Source organism: Salmo trutta, chromosome 17 (genome assembly GCF_901001165.1).
Source record: "Salmo trutta chromosome 17, fSalTru1.1, whole genome shotgun sequence".
Classification (NCBI taxonomy): domain Eukaryota; kingdom Metazoa; phylum Chordata; class Actinopteri; order Salmoniformes; family Salmonidae; genus Salmo; species Salmo trutta.
In genome coordinates this window covers 52,646,240-52,665,819 of record NC_042973.1, presented here as the reverse complement: position 1 = coordinate 52,665,819, position 19,580 = coordinate 52,646,240, and the positions used below count along the sequence as shown (strand labels likewise).

The following is a 19,580-nucleotide window of genomic DNA, read 5'->3' as shown; positions in this document are numbered from 1 at the left end:
CAAAGAGGCACTGAGTTTGAAGGTAGGCCTTGAAATAAATCCACAGGTACACCTTCAATTGACTCAAATGATGTCAATTAGCCTATCAGAAGCTTCTAAAGCCATGACATCATTTTCTGGAATTTTCCAAGCTGTTTAAAGGCACAGTCAACTTAGTGTATGTAAACTTCTGACCTCCTGGAATTGTGATACAGTGAATTATAAGTGAAATAATCTGTCTGTAAACAATTGTTGGAAAAATTACTTGTGTCATGCACAAAACTATAGTTTGTTAACAAGACATTTGTGGAGTGGTTGAAAAAATGAGTTTTAATGACTACAACATAAGTATATGTAAACTTCCGACTTCAACTGTACATACGTATTCAGACTCAGTACTTTGTTAAAGCACCGTTGTCAGCAATTACAGCCTCAAGTCTTCTAGGGTATGACGCTACAAGCTTGGCACACCTGTATTTGGGGAGTTTCTCCCAATCTTCTCTGTAGATCCTCTCAAGATCCTCTGAACCTTCGCCCCAGTCTGAGGTCCTGAGCGTTCTGGAGCAAGTTTTCAATCAAGGATCTCTGTACTTTGCTCCGTTAATCTTTTCCTCGATCCTGAATAGTCTCCCAGTCCATGCCGCTGAAAAACATCCCCACAGCATAATGCTACCACCAACAGGCTTCACCGTAGGGATGGTGCCAAGTTTCCTTCAGACGTGACGCTTGGCATTCATGCCAAATAGTTCAATCTTGGTTTCATCAGACCAGAGAATCTTGTTTCTCATTGTCTGAGAGTCCTTTAGGTGCCTTTTGGCAAACTCCATGTGGGCTGTCATGTGCATTGTACTCAGGAGTGGCCACTCTACCATTAAGGCCTGATTGGTGGAGTGCTGCAGAGATGGTGGTCCTTCTGGAAGGTCCTCTAATCTCCACAGAGGAACTCTAGAGCTCTGTCAGAGTGACCATGGGGTTCTTGGCCACCTCCCTGACCAAGGCCCTTCTCCCCCGATTGTGCAGTTTGGCAGGGTGGCCAGCTCTAGGAAGAGTCTTGGTGGTTCCAAACTTCTTCCATTTAAGAATGGTGGAGGCCACTGTGTTCTTGGGGACCTTCAATACTGCAGAAATGTTTTGGTACCCTTCCCCAGACCTGTGCCTCGACACAATCCTGTCTCGGAGCTCTACGGACAATTCCTTCGACCTCATGGCTTGGTTTTTGCTCTTAGATGCACTGTCAACTGTGGGACCTATTATAGACAGGTGTGTGCCTTTCCAAATCATGTCCAATCAATTGAATTTACCACAGGTGGACAATCAAGTTGCAACAATATCTCAAGGATGATCAATGGAAACAGGATGCACCTAAGCTTAATTTAGAGTCTCATAGCAAAGGGTCTGAATACTTACGTAAATAAGGTATTTCTGTTTATTTTTAATACATTGGCAAAAATGTCTAAAAAACTGTTTTTGTTTGTCGTTATAAGTTATTGTGTGTAGATTGATGAGGAAAAAAACGATTTAATCCATTTTAAAATAAGGCTGTAACAAAATGTGAAAAAAGTCATGGGGTCTGAATACTTTCCGAATGCACTGTATAGTGTATATAACTGTGACCTGACCTGTATCTCTCCTCTTGTAGCGTTTGGGTGATGAAGCTGTAGTCTTTCTTGAACTGGGTCCTGAATCCCTCCATGTCCTCCTCCAGCTGCCCCTGGGCCTCCCTGATCTCCCTAACCTCCTCCGTGGTCAGACCCAGCCTCTCCTGGCTGTCCCCAGACTCCAGGATCTGTCCTGGGGTCATCACCGCCCCGACACCCACTTCTAGACCCAGGCCAACGCCCAGAGCCATTGCGTTCCCGTTGCTGTCCGCCGACAGGGACGTGCCCGAGGAACACTCGTCATCGCTGGTGTACTTGGGCGTGGGTGTGGCGGCAGGGGTCTTCCCACCCACTAAGGTGGCGCTCCCGCTCAAGGCCCGCCCAGTTCCTTCAGAGTGGAAGGGAGAGGGCGTGTCGAGGTAGGTCTTCAGGTGAGCGATGTTGTCGGCACTGCCAAACTTGTTCCTGAAGAAAAAGAGAAAAAAGAAGATTAACCTGTATTATCTATCGTCATAGGACACAGATTTGTTAATCTATGGTGGCCTGATTAATCCATATCCACTGCAGCCACTGAGGGTGTGCAATAAGACCAGCTGCTTCTTCTGTCTGAGACCCAAAATCAATCCTTCTGTGTTATCCACTGTGTATACACACACACACCGACAGAGGTTGGAACACATGGTCAGCATGGAACACTGCATCAGTACCTGATGAGGTTGGCAAAGTCCCGGGGCTTGCTGAAAAAGAAGGGTGGCGAGAGTGAGACGCCAGGCCCTACTGTCTTGATCTTGTCCAGTGGGTGTCGTCCACTACCACTGCTCACGTTGCTCATGGTGTGGCTCAGCATGTCCTTTGAGCTCTCTTTAGAGATGCTCTGGTGTTTGGAGCTGGCATCCTTCTCACTGCTGTCCTTCATCTTCTTATGATACTGCTCCAGCTTTTTCTGCATGTGGGCAATGCTTTGGGCTGACTTCTGGTTCTTCTTCTCAAACACATGCTTGATGCGCCCCACCTGCATCAACATTTACATAAGGGGGAGATTTAGCAATCAGATTCTATTCTTCGAAATAGCCCCTAGCTGCAGCTAAATAAATGCTAGTAATAAAATACAAGTGTGAGTGTGTGTGCAAGAAATATAAGAAAGTACAACCGTTAAAAAGTTAAAAGGTAAACACCTGCTGCTTGTCGACACTGTTCACCAGTTTCAGGTACTCTACCACATTGTCGTCTCGTGACTCCTTCTCAATCTTCAGTTGCTCTGTCACCTTAGGAAGGAGAAGAAGGATACTTTATGGTCCATGTTCCTTACAGAAAGGTTTGTGGTCATACGCACATCTTTAAAAACATAGGGGCTGGGCTAATGAAGAATACATGTACACATTTCATACATGGTGGGTGTGGAAACAATTCAATTCACTTTTGCGCACAGTCAATCATAATTAATCACAGAGGTACATACAGTGCATTCGGAAAGTATTCAGACCCATTGATCATTTTGTTACGTTGCAGCCTTATTCTAAAATGATTTCAATTTATTTTTCCCTCAACAATCTACACACAATACTTCATAATGACAAAGTGAAAAAAGGTTTTTTGAAAATTTTACTAATGAAAAATAAATGAAAAAAATGAAATTATTTACATAGACTACCGTTCAAAGGTTTGTGGCCACTTATAAATGTCCTTGTTTTTGAAAGAAAAGCACATTTTTTGTCCATTAAAATAACATCAAATTGATCAGAAATACAGTGACAACATTCTTAATGTTGTAAATTACTATTGTAGTTGGAAAGGCAGATTTTTTATGGAATATCTACATAGGCGTACAGAGGCCCATTATCAGCAACCATCACTCCTGTGTTCCAATGGCCCGTTGTTTTAGCTAATCCCAGTTCATTTTAAAAGGCTAATTGATCATTAGAAAACCCTTTTGCAATTATGTTAGCACAGCTGAAAACGGTTGTACTGATTAAAGAATAAAACTGGCCTTCTTTAGACTAGTTGAGCATCTGGAGCATCAGCATTTGTGGGTTCGATTACAGGCTCAAAATGGCCAGAAAAAAATGACCTTTCTTCTGAAACTGAGCAATTGGGGGAGAAGGGCCTTGGTCAGGGAGCTATGCCCTGGTCACCATATGTGAACTGATTGCCCCCATCTATCTTCAGAGTTCGTACTGTTAGGTGACCTAAACTGGGATATGCTTAACACCCCGACCGTCCTACAATCTAAGCTAGATGCCCTCAATCTCACACAAATTATCTAGGAACATACCAGGTACAACCCTAAATCTGTAACCATGGGCACCCTCTTAGATATCATCCTGACCAACTTGCCCTCTAAATACACCTCTGTTGTCTTCAACCAGGATCTCAGCGATCACTGCCTCATTGCCTGCATCCATAATGGGACAGATATAGCCCTTGGTTCACCCCAGACTTGACTTCTCTTTACCAGCACAAAAACATCCTGTGGCGTTCTGCATTAGCATCGAATAGCCCCCGAGATATGCAACTTTTCAGGGAAGTCAGGAACCAATATACACAGTCAGTTAGGAAAGCTAAGGCTAGCATTTTCAAACAGAAGCTTGCATCCTGTAGCAATAATTCCAAAAAGTTTTGGGACACTATAAAGTCCATGGAGAATAAGAGCACCTCCTCCCAGCTGCCCACTGCACTAAGGCTAGGAAACACTGTCACCACCGATAAATCTACGACAATCGATCATTTCAATAAGCATTTTTCTACGGCTGGCCATGCTTTCCATCTGGCTACCCCTACCCCGGCCAACAGCTCAGCACCCCCTGCAGCAACTTTCCCAAGCCCCCCCTGCTTCTCCTTCACCCAAATCCAGACAGCTGATGTTCTGAAAGAGCTGCAAAATCTGGATCCCTTCAAATCAGCTGGGCTAGACAATCTCGTTCTAAAATTATCCACCTCAGCCCTGGTCAAGGTCCTAAATGATATCATAACTGCCATCGATAAAAGACAGTACTGTGCAGCTGTCTTCATCGACCTGGTCAAGGCTTTCGACTCTGTCAATCACCACATTCATATCGGCAGACTCAATAGCCCTGGTTTCTCAAATGACTGCCTTGTCTGGTTCACCAACTACTTCTCAGATAGAGTTCAGTGTGTGAAATCGGAGGGCCTGTTGTCCGGACCTTCTGGCAGTCTCTATGGGGGTGCCACAGGGTTCAATTCTCGGGCCGACTCTCTTCTCTGTATACATCAATGATGTTGCTCTTGCTGCTGGTGAATCTCTGATCCTCCTCTACGCAGAGGACACCATTCTGTATACATATGGCCCTTCTTTGGACACTATGTTAACAAACCTCCAAACAAGCTTCAATGCCATACAACACTCCTTCCGTGGCCTCCAACAGCTTTTAAATGCAAGTAAAACTAAATACATGCTCTTCAACTGATTGCTGCCCGCACCCGCCCGCCCGACCAGCATTGGGGCGGCAGTGTAGTCTAGTGGTTAGAGCGTTGGACTAGTAATCGAAAGGTTGCAAGATCAAATCCCCGAGCTGACAAGGTACAAATCTGTCGTTCTGCCCCTGAACAAAGCAGTTAACCCACTGTTCCTAGGCCGTCATTGAAAATAAGAATTTGTTCTTAACTGACTTGCCTAGTTAAATAAAGGTAAAAAATATAAATAAAATCACCAGTCTGGGCGGTTCTGACTTAGAATATGTGGACAACTACATTTACATTTAGCAGATGCTCTTATCCAGAGCAACTTACAAATTGGTGCATTCACCTTACGATATCCAGTGGAACAACCACTTTACAATAGTACATCTATATATTTTTTTTTGGGGGGGTTAGAAGGATTACTATATCCTATCCCAGGTATTCCTTAAAGAGGTGGGGTTTCAGGTGTCTCCGGAAGGTGGTGATTGACTCCGCTGTCCTGGCGTCGTGAGTGAGCTTGTTCCACCATTGGGGTGCCAGATCAGCGAACAGTTTTGACTGGGCTGAGCGGGAACTGTGCTTCCGCAGAGGTAGGGAGGCGAGCAGGCCAGAGGTGGATGAACGCAGTGCCCTTGTTTGGGTGTAGGGACTGATCAGAGTCTGAAGGTACGTAGGTGCCGTTCCCCTCACAGCTCCGTAGGCAAGCACCATGGTCTTGTAGCAGATGCGAGCTTCAACTGGAAGCCAGTGGAGTGTGCGGAGGAGCGGGGTGACGTGAGAGATCTTGGGAAGGTTGAACACCAGACGGGCTGCGGCGTTCTGGATGAGTTGTAGGGGTTTAATGGTACAGGCAGGGAGCCCCACCAGCAGCGAGTTGCAGTAATCCAGACGGGAGATGACAAGTGCCTGGATTAGGACCTGCGCCACTTCCTGTGTAAGGCAGGGTCGTACTCTGTGAATGTTGTAGAGCATGAACCTACAGGATCGGGTCACCGCCTTGATGTTAGCGGAGAACGACAGGGTGTTGTCCAGGGTCACGCCAAGGCTCTTAGCACTCTGGGAGGAGGACACAATGGAGTTAAAAAAATAATAACTACAAATACCTAGGTGTCTGGTTAGACTGTAAACTCTCCAGACTCACATTAAGCATCTCCAATCCAAAATGAAATCTGGAATCGGCTTCCTAGTTCGCAACAAAGCCTCCTTCACTCATGCTGACAAACATACCCTTGTAAAACTGACTATCCTACCGATCCTTGACTTCGGCGATGTCATTAACAAAATAGCCTCCAACACTCTACTCAGCAAACTGGATGTAGTCTATCACAGTGCCATCCATTTTGTCACCAAAGCTCCATATACTACCCACCACTGCGACCTGTACGCTCTCGTTGGCTGGCTCTCGCTACATATTAGTCGCCAAACCCACTGGCTCCAGGTCATCTATAAGTCTTTGCAAAGTAAAACCCTGCCTTATCTCAGCTCACTGGTCACAATAGCAACACCCACCGTAGCACGCGCTCCAGCAGGTATATTTCAGTGGTCATCCCCAAAGCCAAAACTTCCTTTGGCTGCCTTTCCTTCCAGTTCTCTGCTGCCAATGACTGGAACGAATTGCAAAAATCACTGAAGCTGGAGACTTATATCTCCCTCTCTAACTTTTAGCATCAGCTGTCAGAGCAGCTTACCGATCACTGTACCTGTACACAGCCCATCTGTAAATAGCCCACCTAACTACCTCTTCCCCATATTGTTATTTATCTTTTTGGTCTTTTGCACCCCAGTATCTCTACTTGCACATCATCATCATCATCATCTCCACATCTATCACTCCAGTGTTAATGCTAAATTGTAATTATTTCACCTCTATGGACTATTTATTGCCTTACCTCCCTAATCATCAACATTTGCACAAACTGTACATAGATTTTTCTATTGCGTTATTGACTTTACGTTTGTTTATGTGTAGCTCTGTGTTGTTGTTTTTGTCGCACTGCTTTGCTTTATCTTGGCCAGGTCGCAGTTGTAAATGAGAACTTGTTCTCAACTGGCTTACCTGTTTAAATAAAGTTGAAATAAATAAAGAAAAAAAGGGAGGTGACCAAGAACCCGATGGTCACTCTGACAGAGCTCCAGAGTTCCTCTGTGGACATGGGAGAACCTTCCAGAAGGGCAACCATCTCTGCAGCACTCCACCAATATGGTAGAGTGGCCAGACACAAGCTACTCCTCAGTAAAAGGCACATGACAGCCCACTTGGAGTTTGCCAAAAGGCACAGAAAGGACTCTCAGACCATGAGAAAGAAGATTCTCTGGTCTGATGAAATCAAGATTTAACTATTTGGCCTGAATGGCAAGTGTCACGTCTGAAGGAAATCTGGTGGTGGCAGCATCATGCTGTGGGGATGTTTTTCAGCGGCATGACTGGGAGACTAGTCAGGATCGAGGGAAAGATGGACGAAGCAAAGGACAGAGAGATCCTTGATGAAAACCTGCTCCAGAGGGCTCAGGACCTCAGACTGGGGCAAAGGTTCACCTTCCAACAGGACAATGACCCTAAGCACATAGTCAAGACAACACAGAAGTGGCTTCGGGACAAGTCTCTGATTGTCCTTGAGTGGCCCAGCCAGAGCCTGGACTTGAAACCGATCTCTGGAGAGACCTGAAAATAGCTGTGCATCGACACTCCCCATCCAACCTGACAGAGCTTGAGAAGATCTATAGAGAAGACACGAGGCTGTAATCTCTACGAAAGGTTCTTCAACAATGTTCTGAGTAAAGGGTCTGAATAATTATGTAAATGTAATATTTCCGTTTTTTTTATTTTTTACAAATCAACGTAACATATTCATGTAAGAAATGGTCTGACATCAAACTCTTGGTTCAGACCTTTAGGAGACATGTTGGATCAATTATGAGTCCAATACAATTATTTCCTCAGTGACAGATTATCAGTATCTCCCCCCTCCTAGGAGCCTTAACATGTTAACACTAAGTTGACTGTGCCTTTAAACAGCTTGGAAAATTCCAGAAAATTATGTCATGGCTTTAGAAGCTTCTGATAGGCTAATTGACATCATTTGAGTCAATTGGCGGTGTCCCTGTGGATGTATTTCAAGGCCTACCTTCAAACTCAGTGCCTCTTTGCTTGACATCATGGGAAAATCAAAAGAAATCAGCCAAGACCTCAGAAAAAAATTGTAAACCTCCACAAGTCTGGTTCATGCTTGGGAGAAATTTCCAAACGCCTGAACGTACCACGTTCATCTGTACAAACAATAGTACGCAAGTATAAACACCATGGGACCACGCAGCCGTCTTACCGCTTAGGAAAGAGACGCGTTCTGTCTCCTAGAGATGGACATACTTTGGTGCGAAAAGTGAAAATCAATCCCAGAACAACGGCAAAGGACCTTGTGAAGATGCTGGAGGAAACAGGTACAAAAGTATCTATATCCACAGTAAAACAAGTCCTATATCGACATAACCTGAAAGGCTGCTCAGCAAGGAAGAAGCCACTGCTCCAAAACCCCCATAAAAAAGCCAGACTGGTTTCCAACTGCACATGGGGACAAAGATCGTTCCTTTTGGAAAATGTCCTCTGGTCTGATGAAACAAAACTAAAACTGTTTGGCCATAATGACAATTGTTATGTTTGGTGGAAAAGGGGGGAGGCTTTCAAGCCGAAGAACACCATCCCAACCGTGAAGCACGGTGGTGGTAGCATCATGTTGTGTGGGTGCTTTGCTGCAGGAGGGACTGGTGCACTTAACAAAATAGGTGGCATCATGAGGTAGGAAAATTATGTGGATATATTGAAGCATCATCTCAAGACATCAGTCAGGAAGTTAAACCTTGGTCGCAAATGGGTCCTCCAAATGGACAATGACCTCAAGCATACTTCCGAGGTTGTGGCAAAATGGCTTATGGACAACAAAGTCAAGGTATTGGAGTGGCCATCACAAAGCCCTGACCTCAATCCTATAGAAAATTTGTGGGTAGAACTGAAAAAGCATGTGCAAGCAAGGTGGCTACAAACCTGACTCAGTTACACCAGCTCTGTCAGGAGGTATGGGCCAAAATTCACCCAACTTATTGTGGGAAGCTTGTGGAAGGCTACCCGAAATGTTTGACCCAAGTTAAACAATTTAAAGGCAATACTACCAAATACTAATTGAGTGTATGTAAACTTCTGACCCACTGGGAATGTGATGAAAGAAATAAAAGCTGAAATAAATCATTATATTTTTCTATTATTCTGACATTTCACATTCTTACAATAAAGTGGTGATCCTAACTGACCCAAGACAGGGGATTTTTACCAGGATGAAATGTCAGGAATTGTGAAAAACTGAGTTCAAATGTATTTGGCTAAGGTGTATGTAAACTTCCGAATTCAACTGTATGTCATTTTTCATTTTAATTTGTATTTAATTATAAGTAAGTCACATCTGAGTATGTGCAATTTATAGACTACAACGATTTAATGCAACAAAATGTTTTTTTAAATGTTGAGCTCTTTATGTCCCTACCAGCCTATTTTGTCGCACTCGCAAATCTTTCACAATGTACTTTGCAGGCTATAGCCTTGAAATAATTGAGATAATATAGCGTAAATAATACATTTTTGTTCCTTCTTAGTCTCCCTGTCTGGCTCCTGACCTATTTAGAGTGTTTATATACTGTTTCATATGAAATGTAGCCCATTTGAAATGATGTTCGCTTCTTACATTGACCTTTTCATGTTTATTCAAATACTTTTCGTTCAAACCCATATGGTTTGGTTTCAATACCTAAAAAAAATTGTAGGTCCAGGTAGTCACAAAAATAGATGGGTGTTAATTAAATTGTGATTTCAATTAATGGAGCAAATTTGGAGCGGTTTTTTCCCTGTGAGCGTGGAGTGATTTTTAACGGAGCGGTTGGAAAGGACATGGAGCACCGGAGCAGTGCCAGGTTGTGGTCTATTTGGGTTAGTTATAGAAATCTTTGATAATACCGTTTGTATATTTTGAGACGCTGTAGCCAGTATACACTTCTTCAAAATAGTCATTCTAAGCCAACTAAAGATGTAGTTTTTTTATTTGCCGAAGTGATCTTACTTACGCAATTTTACATCTAACTAAGATGTTTGGTGCAGTATTTCTCAATGAAAAAATGTGCATGAAAACGAGTTGTCTCTCGTTGAATGACAACAAAGACTTTACTGAAGAATCCCTACTGTTGCCCAATCATCGACGAAGGGTCCTAGACTTCAGCTACCGACTTAGGCTTGCTTTGAGAAAAAAATGTGTGTGCCCGAACAGCCAAAAAAATACTTACTGAAGAAGTCCAAAACCAAGAAAAACGTCACAAAATGTTGTCATAATATATACACAAACTCTTCCGAACTGTTTCGGCTGGGAAGCATGCGAGGTGTAATGTGTATATTTTGTGTATGTGTATATTTGTGTATAATGTGTATATTTTGCAAAGTGAGCACTCAGTCTGTTAAACGTGATGAAAATTTGTTTTGGATCGAAACGTCAATAAAGCATTAATTGGGAGCATAAACGGGCCTTCATGTTCTTTACCATGTTCCTTACAGTCCACAGAAATTTGTTTTATTTTATTTGAACCCAAACCTGCTAGGCACACAAACACGTTGTATAATGGCAGGGTATAATGGCAAGAGATTGCATCTAGGATACTTATGTCAGGAACCCTTTTGCGGCCCACTCCCCACAAGATTTTCCAATCGGCCTTTTGGATTTGAACCAGCATCACTCCCTCCTGTTGCTGGCCAACCACTCTAAACTAGGAGATTTTTATAACCATTAAACAACAAACCCTGAGGATCTTCTGCTGCAGGCTGTTGAGTCCGGGGGGCAGGGAGCGGTAGGAGGAGTCTAGGCTGCGGTGGGAGGAGTCGAGGTAGCGTTGGGAGTCTGGGATGTCGCTCAGGTCCAGATCCAGGTTGTTCTCCGAGCTGCCGCGATGCATCGACTCCGGAATGTTCCGGGAGTTCCCTTCGCCACTGCTCCGTTCCGCCTGCCAGAGACAACCACAGAACCTTCAGTCAGACAGACACAATGCTATACAATTCATCTTTATTTACCCATTATACAGAGACAATTGAAGTTGTTATTCTTCCTGTCACAGTACCCAGCCCCACCACACAAGTCCCGCCACACAATGGAAGTGTTTGTTAACACCTTAAATAAGGTACATAAGTATACTTTACATAAGGGTTTATAAACTAATCCACAGAGAGCTGCAGAGAGCTGGCTACAATCTCAGACAATATTACAATGTAACATTCAATCCCCTAACTGACATGAGACATATTCCAAATGCCACTGGAAAGCTCAACCTTATCTATATTGACACAAAGGCTATTTCAAATATGTGTTCCAAATACCTATTTTTCTGGTGCTGTATTGTGTGTTTGTGTTGCTCGGTCATTATCTTTGACCTAGATGTACACGCTGCATTTCTCATAATCATAACACACAATATGGCCGTCATATTTGTTGGACGCTACAGCGTAAACAAATTAGAATCTGGGTCCCAAAATATAACAGGTGCCAAATAAGTTTTTTTTACACACACACACACACACACACACACACACACACACACACACACACACACACACACACACACACACACACACACACACACACACACACACACACACACACACACACACACACACACACACACACACACACACACACACCTTGTTCTTTTATCCCTATGGGGACCTAAAATTGATTTCTATTCAAAATCCTATTTTTCATAACCCTAAACTTTACTTTAACCCTAACCTTAACCTATAACCCTAAACCTAACTCCTAAACCTAACCACTAACCCCTTAACCTAACCCTAATTGTAACCCAAACACCTAAGCTTAAAATAGCCGTTGGCATCATGGGTACGTGGGAAATGTCCCCACGTGGGATAATTTCCCTTGTTTTACTATCCTTGTGGGGACTTTTGGGGATTTTAGGTCCCCACAAAGACGGAAGAACCAATCTTCCATCCTTTGGTATTGACACAGTGTTATTATTTTCCTATGAAATCAGCACATTGTTATCATGCTGATCCTGTAAGACTAGTAATAGTGTTTTTAGTTAAGTAAAATGGTGGTACTAATCAGATATTTACCTACCAGGCTGTTGGGCTATGTTAGGGACTAGAATCTACACCACTAGAAACAAACATTGGGGTTAGGGCTTTTGTTGTTGCCAGTTTTTCAGTCTCTTGCTCATATGGCTTTCACTAAACTACAGTATCATGTTCCTTACAGAGTTGAAGTGAACCATCTTGGCAAAACCGTGCGTGAGAATATTAAGTACGTGAGAAGTTCATCATTACGAGAAAAGAGAATAACTCACACTTCCGAAGTCATAGTGTTAACCATTTATTTACTGACTGAATATCAAAGCCATGTGAGATAAAAAGGCTTAAACTATCGATTTATATAATTACTGAAGCATACAAGACAACAACAAAAAAACATAAAAATACTTCAGAATGCTGTAGCCTAATCCTTGATCAATATAGGTTCCCAACAGCACTTACTTTTAACAATTTTATAACACTGAATACCACCAAGGAAATGCGAGGGCGAAAATCACATAAGTGTTAACCCTAACCCTAACCCAAACTACTGTAGGAGAATGTTGTAGCCTAACCCTAACCCTTGATCAATGGACTAAAACACAACTTGACATCTAGAGTTAAAGCTATCCCTCTGCCCCATGACTGTCAGCTGAAACATTGAGAGGGTTCAGAAACAGCCTGGTTAAGCTGTTCTGACACACACACACACACACACAAAGAGAGAAACAAACACCACACAAACACACGCACATTCAGATACACACTTCCAGCTCAGCGCTTCCTCTTTTCATTCCCATCACTGTCAGTACCCGTATTTTGGTATTTTGTAAAACTGTGTATCAAGCTCTTGGTATAGCACCAAAGTTGCTGACAACCTTATCTTTGTCTTCATGCAATATTTATACTCCCACAAGGGTTAGATGTGTTTCGCAAGAACACAACAGAAGCCTACTCCTGCTTTGGTTTTGAAACAGCAACATTTTAGTCACTTTGTCTCTCACTGGCACTAACTTACTATCTTACCCTCGGTTACACTCAACTTGTCACACTAGGATTTTTTTTTTGTGACGAAGTTTTTATAACATTTTTTGTTGACAAGACAACAACGAAAAACACAAACCAATGGACATTACACAAATACACATTTATCCCCCCACCCACAGTACCTGCTTACTTAAGCACATATCTTAAAGTAATGATTTCATACTGCCAAGTGTTGTAGTCCATATGTTAATATTCTCTGATTTTGCAACATGCAATCGAGAGATTGAGAGTTCAAGTCGAGCTACGTCCATAAATAAATACATTTCTGATGTGGCAGAGTGTGTGGAGCTTGCCATCATAAGGCAACCATTCTCGTGGCTGCTGTTAGGCCGGCAAGCCAAATCTTTCTCTGCCTGTATGTTAAGATCAGTGAAGAGTCATCATTAAGCAGAAGCACATTAGGCAGACATGGGATGGGTTTAGACAAAATGCCTGATAGTGATGAAGCCACAGAATGCCTAAAGGAGAAAACCTCTGGGCACTTCCAGACCATATGAATAAATGTGCCAAGAGTACCCTGGGGTCAGAGCATACAGACAGGGGTTGAGTATATGTTCATCTGGAAAGTTTTTGGGAGTCGCATAACTCATGGGCAAAATTATAGTGGGTAATTTGGGTTTCTTGATGAAAATGTGATACTGGACCAGAAGGTACTCCAGTTAATATCTACTGCTGGTATATCTTCGTTCCATTTTGAACAGATTGGTAATGTTGGTTTGAGTAGGAATATATATATATATATATATATATATATATATATATATATATATATATTTATAATTTGGAGACTATGCCCTTACTTACCCTTGCTGCCATTATTTTGTGTATAGTATGAGATACTAGATCTGAACTCCAGGCTACTCCATAAGCACGTAGAGCCGAACAAAGTGAAAATAAAAGAAAAATGAGGAACCAGGCAGATCGTATTTATTTTTCAAGTCTTGGAACGCACGTAAGCTACAACTGTCCACAATGTCAGAAACCATCTATGTACAGTAGCACTTTGCTGGTGAAACTGTCAGTGATTTATTTAGAATTCAAGGCACACTTAACCAGCATGGCTACCACAGCATTTTGCAGCGACACACCATCCCATCTGGTTTGCACTTAGTGGGACTATCATTTGTTTTTTAACAGGACAATGACCCAACACACCTCCAGGCTGTGTAAGGGCTATTTGACCAAGAAGGAGAGTGATGGAGTGCTGCATCAGCTGACCTGGCCTCTACAATCACAATCACCAATCCGCTTCCCAATTATCATTATGCCCCTCGCTTTTTTTCTGAATGAAGAAAATGAAAATACTTTAAAGTGTTTGTTGTTGACCCTGTGAACATCTTTCAGTAGGAGATATATCTCTTGTATGAGAGCTATATCAACATTTTTCAGACAGAATAAATATAGACAGCTTGTCCTTTCGTGTGAAGTATTGAGCCTGTGTGCGTTAAAAGCGAGCATATTGAGATTAGTCATTTTTCAGGTTAAATGTTTTTATTGCAGGTGAATGGACATCTATAAGAAATAACCTCCAAATTATTTTACTGACTGTATTTAAACTATAGCAAGGTCCTGACCCATTCCCTAAGACATACAAAGACAGACACATATTCCCAATAACCCTACCCAAGAAAATCCCAAGTGATCGAGCCAGAGACAAAATGAATCTACAACCCGGCCCACTAGGAGTGCGGACGCAAGCTCATCCCCCACCGATCCTGAAAAAAAAGAGAACCAAGCTTAAAATAAAAGTGAAAAAATTTGAATATTGATAATAGTCCCACCCCAAAAGTATAATAATAACAGTAATAATAGGCCTGATAATAGAAAAATACGTAGAAAAGAGAAACAAAAAAAGGAAAAGAAAGAACTTAGCTTGTACTGTAAATTAATAACCAAAACAAATAGATCAAGTTATTCAAAACTTTAATTGGTAAATTAAGGCAAACTATACCTGTTTAACTTCTTATGCAAGGGGGCAGTATTTTCACGTCCGGATGAAAAGCATGCCCAAAGTAAACTGCCTGTTACTCAAACCCAGAAGCTAGAACATGCATATAATTAGTAGATTTGGATAGAAAACACTCTAAAGTTTCCAAAACTGTTAAAATAATGTCTGTGAGTATAACAGAACTCATATGGCAGGCAAAAACCTGATAAAAATCCAACCAGGAAGTGGGAAATCTGAGGTTTGTAGTTTTTCAAGTGATTGCCTATCCAATATCCAGTGTAAACGGGGTCAGATTGCACTTCCTAAGGCTTCCACTAGATGTCAACAGTCTTTAGAAAGTTGTTTCAGGCTTCTATTGTGAAAGGGGAGCGAATAAGAGCTGTTTCAACAATTGGCCAGGCTGAAAGCCTTTAGTTTAGTCTCGCGCACGGCCGTGAGCACGAGCTCCGTTCCCTTTCCTTTCTAATGACAAAGGAATTGTCCGGTTGGAATATTATTGAAGATTTATGATAAAAACATCATAAAGATTGATTATATACATCGTTTGACATGTTTCTACAAACTGTAATGGAACTTTTTTGACTTTTTGTCTGGACTTAATGCCCGCGGTTTGTGCATTTGGATTTGTGAACTAAAAGCGCAAACAAAAAGGAGGTATTTGGACATAAATGATGGACTTTATCGAACAAAACGAACATTTATTGTGGAACTGGGATTCCTGGGAGTGCATTCCGATGAAGATCAAAGGTAAGTGAATATTTATAATGCTATTTCTGACTTTTGTTGACTCCACAACATGGCGGGTATCTGTATGGCTTGTTTTGGTGGCTGAGCGTCTGAACTCAGATTATCGCATGGTGTGCTTTCGGCGTAAAGCTTTTTTGAAATCTGACACATCGGTTGCATTAAGGAGAAGTTCTACTCTAATCCTATGTATAACACTTGTATCTTATATCAAAGTTTATGATGAGTATTTCTGTAAATTGATGTGGCTCTCTGCAAATTCACCAGATGTTTTGGAGGCAAAACATTACTGAACATAATGCACCAATGTAAACTGAGATTTTTGGATATAAATATGAACTTTATCGAACAAAACATGTGTAACATGAAGTCCTATGAGTGCCATCTGATGAAGATCATCAAAGGTTAGTGATTAATTTTATCTCTATTTCTGCTTTTTGTGACTTCTCTCTTTGGCTGGAAAATGGCTGTGTTTTTTTGTGACTAGGCGCTGACCTAACATAATCGCAAGGTATGCTTTCGCCGTAAAGCCTTTTTGAAATCGGACACTGTGGTTGGATTAACAAGAAGTTTATCTTTAAAATGGTGTATAATACTAGTATGTTTGAGGAATTTTAATTATGAGATTTCTGTTGTTTGAATTTGGCTCCCTGCAATTTCACTGGCTGTTGTGAAATCGATCCCGTTAACGGGATTTGAGCCAAAATAAGTTAAGTAGGTCTACTCTAAGGAAAATGATGGTGGCTTAGTCTGTGTTAGTGTAGGCCAGGGTTTCCCAAACACATTTTGGTTTTTGCCCTAGCACTACACAGCTGATTCAAATCATCTTTGATCATTTGAATCAGCTGTGTAGTGTTAGGGGAAAAAACCAAAACGTGCACCTCTTAGGGTCCCGAGGACCGAGTTTGGGAAACGCTGGTGTAGGCGAGGCCTACACTAAACAACACTAATGAGATTTATCAAAATAGAAACTAACGCAAATTAGTCCTAGATTAGAGAGTAAAACAACACCATTAAAACAAAATAAAACAATGCTATTGGTTACGGATTGAACCAATAGGAGGGCCTGGTGTGTAATCACAGGCCTATTTAATAAGCAAACATCGGAGCCATGAAAACAATGACATGCTATTCGGTATAGCTTGCGAACAATATTAGAATAAGTAAGCTGATTGGAGGAAAACACTTTCTACTGCAATAGTCAGAATTAATGGTACAGTTTTATTAGCCCCTTTCAGGTCTTATCCCCGTTGTAGTTGTCCATTTTGGGATATGGCTTTCCATGCTTGGTTGCAGGTGATTAAAGTAGAGTCCCAGGATGCAATGAAGCATTCAGCCTTGGTAATGTCCTGGAAGGTTAGCTGCTCTGTTGCCCGAGTCAACTTGATGGTTGCTGGGTAGAGGAGGAAGGCTTGGTAGCCGGCCTCCCGTGCCTTATTCATCAGCGGGTAGCAGGGCTGGTGTCTGCTCCTGGTGTGCACACTGAAGTCAGGGGCAAAGCGCACGGCTTGGCCGCAATCTCCAGTGAAGAATCCCTGGAAGCCTTGACCATGCGGTCGGCGTCAGTATACCGGAGAAGCTTCATTATCATTATCCTCTTCTTGTTAGGCCAAGGTATGTCTATGTGGTGACAGCACATACTGTAAGTTCTATGGGAGAACCAGAGAGCAGTGGGAACAATTTGGGAATATACTCTGTTAAGTAGGAAATAGCATTGTTCTTTTCAATTCCTTCTTCTAGATTGATTAAAAGAAGGTTCTCTCCTTGCTCAATCTTCCATCTCGAAAAGATTGGATTCTAGAAGTTCAAGCTTGGGTTCTAGGGGTTCAAGTGATTCTCTGTTTGGTAATAGTGGCCTCAGATTTTCCCACGAGCTTGGACAAAGAAACACAGTCATCGCACAGCTCTTTGATGTCTTTCTTGTATTCATTTAGGCCAGATTTCAGCTAGTCCAGGCGGGCATTGAGGCTCGTGCGAAGTGTTTCTCCAATACAGCTTAGAAAGAATAGGATAAAGTCTCTTTCTCGCACGATTCCATGCTGTGGACCTTATCGAGCGTTTCTGGGGCACGTGCGTAATGGGGAAGGTTGCGTTTTTGTTGGCTATAACTGAAAGTTAATGAAATAGTGCAAATAGCTTGGTGGTAGTTCAAACTATCATGAATTTGGGAGACAAAGGGGTATAGTACCCTACGAGGAACTGCTAGGATGCCATCTTTCTCAGATCGCGTCACCTGATGGCTCTTCTACCTGACGCCACACACTTGGTTTCGGTGTGATACAGCGAGAAAGCATGTGATGTTATGAACATCATGAAGACTATAACGTAGGTCTGCACAGATCTTGGTAGGATGTGGGTTGAACCATTATGGTTTTACAGATAAACTGTGAGAACTACTACCTGCAGCCTTTAGTTCTTACGTATGCATCTACTCTACTTTATCTGCCATTCTATCATAGCATGTGGCTCCTGTATATGTATAAATACTGTAGAACAAGAGACCGAACAGAACACTCTCTTCACAACCACATCTCTGCCTCCCTCTCTTTCTCCAGCCTCTCTCCCTCTCGCTGCGTGTCAAGCTTCCCTAAACAGAGGCCTCATTCTTTGCAGAGAACAACTCATTGTCCAGCCTCCAGCCTCTGCCCAGGACTGTGGTCCAATGGCCCAGCTAATGCATATGGATCCTCTGTCCTGACTCAATCAGTGTCTTCTGACATATGGGCCCTGGGTGGGACAAGTTTCATCTTATTTTAATATCTAAGATGGTGCCCCAATACAACGCTGTATTTTAATCCTTCGGAAACTCAAAATGGTACACTCTGTCAGACTCCGAGAGAGAAGCTGGTTACATGTCCTCTTTGATGAGGAAGTGCAGAGAAGTGTGTGCATGTGAGTCTGGTCCGATTACCAGTGGTGTTTTTGAGTTCAGAGACAGACACAAAGACCTGTCTGTTTCTGCCCCAGAGTTACCCAGAATGCACGGCATGTTAGTCTGGCTCTGGAACCACTGGAAAACGCTTGAGGCAACAGCTCTTTGATTCTATGACTTCGGTTTGAGGACAACCTGTTTAGGCTATTTCTGGTTTAGATTGAAGCGTGAAGCTGCCATTGCGGTTATAGTACTGAACGGTGCCATGATGTGGAACGTAGAAATATAAATAAATTAAGGGAGAGTTTTGGTGCTCGGATGACTTCTATACTGATGACTCTTGGCTTGCAGCTGGGGCAAAACCTGACATGAGTTGGTGATCTTGGAAAGAATAGTACACATCAGAAAAACAACTAGTAGGCTACATTCACATTTACTACACACCTGCTCCTTGTCGTGCTATAACTTACACTGCCGTTTGTCTCGCGTTTCTACACAACTGACTCTCAAACTGCTTCTCAATCTGTACTTCTCTTCGGATGAGAGACTCTTAGAAATGAATTAAAGCTAATAAGAAAGTGTACTGACTGTACTCCCAATCTGCCTTGGAGCTACTCTCGTTTTCACTTAAGCTTTTTCCTAAGGCTGCGCAGAGGTATACTATTGGAGAGGAGGGAAGTTGGGGAGGCGAGTGGAGGTCCCTGGGTGAGGACTTATAGAAAGGAAACAGAGAAGAGAGAGGATTCTACTAATGTAGGAGACAGCAATAGGCGAGCGATGTTGGGGCCTCACTGGGTCCAGAGTCTTGTGGGCCATTTCCACTCGAGGGATTTAAACCTGTGCTTGGTCTAAAAAGACTCAGACGTTTGT

The 19,580-nt window shown here is 42.5% G+C and overlaps 1 protein-coding gene across 2 annotated transcripts in view; it reads right to left on the bottom strand.

The window, feature by feature from the left end:
• The window catches only part of LOC115152401 (transmembrane and coiled-coil domain protein 3), a 50,346-nt gene that overhangs the window by 9,799 nt on the left and 20,967 nt on the right, over window positions 1-19,580 (bottom strand). For both annotated transcript variants that reach the window (XM_029697247.1, XM_029697248.1), the window contains exons 2-5: window positions 10,824-11,024; window positions 2,753-2,842; window positions 2,285-2,589; window positions 1,599-2,042 (exon numbers count right to left, since the gene is read on the bottom strand). In XM_029697247.1, the coding sequence (XP_029553107.1) occupies window positions 1,599-2,042; window positions 2,285-2,589; window positions 2,753-2,842; window positions 10,824-11,024 (1,040 nt within the window). The remainder of the gene's footprint in view (window positions 1-1,598; window positions 2,043-2,284; window positions 2,590-2,752; window positions 2,843-10,823; window positions 11,025-19,580) is intronic.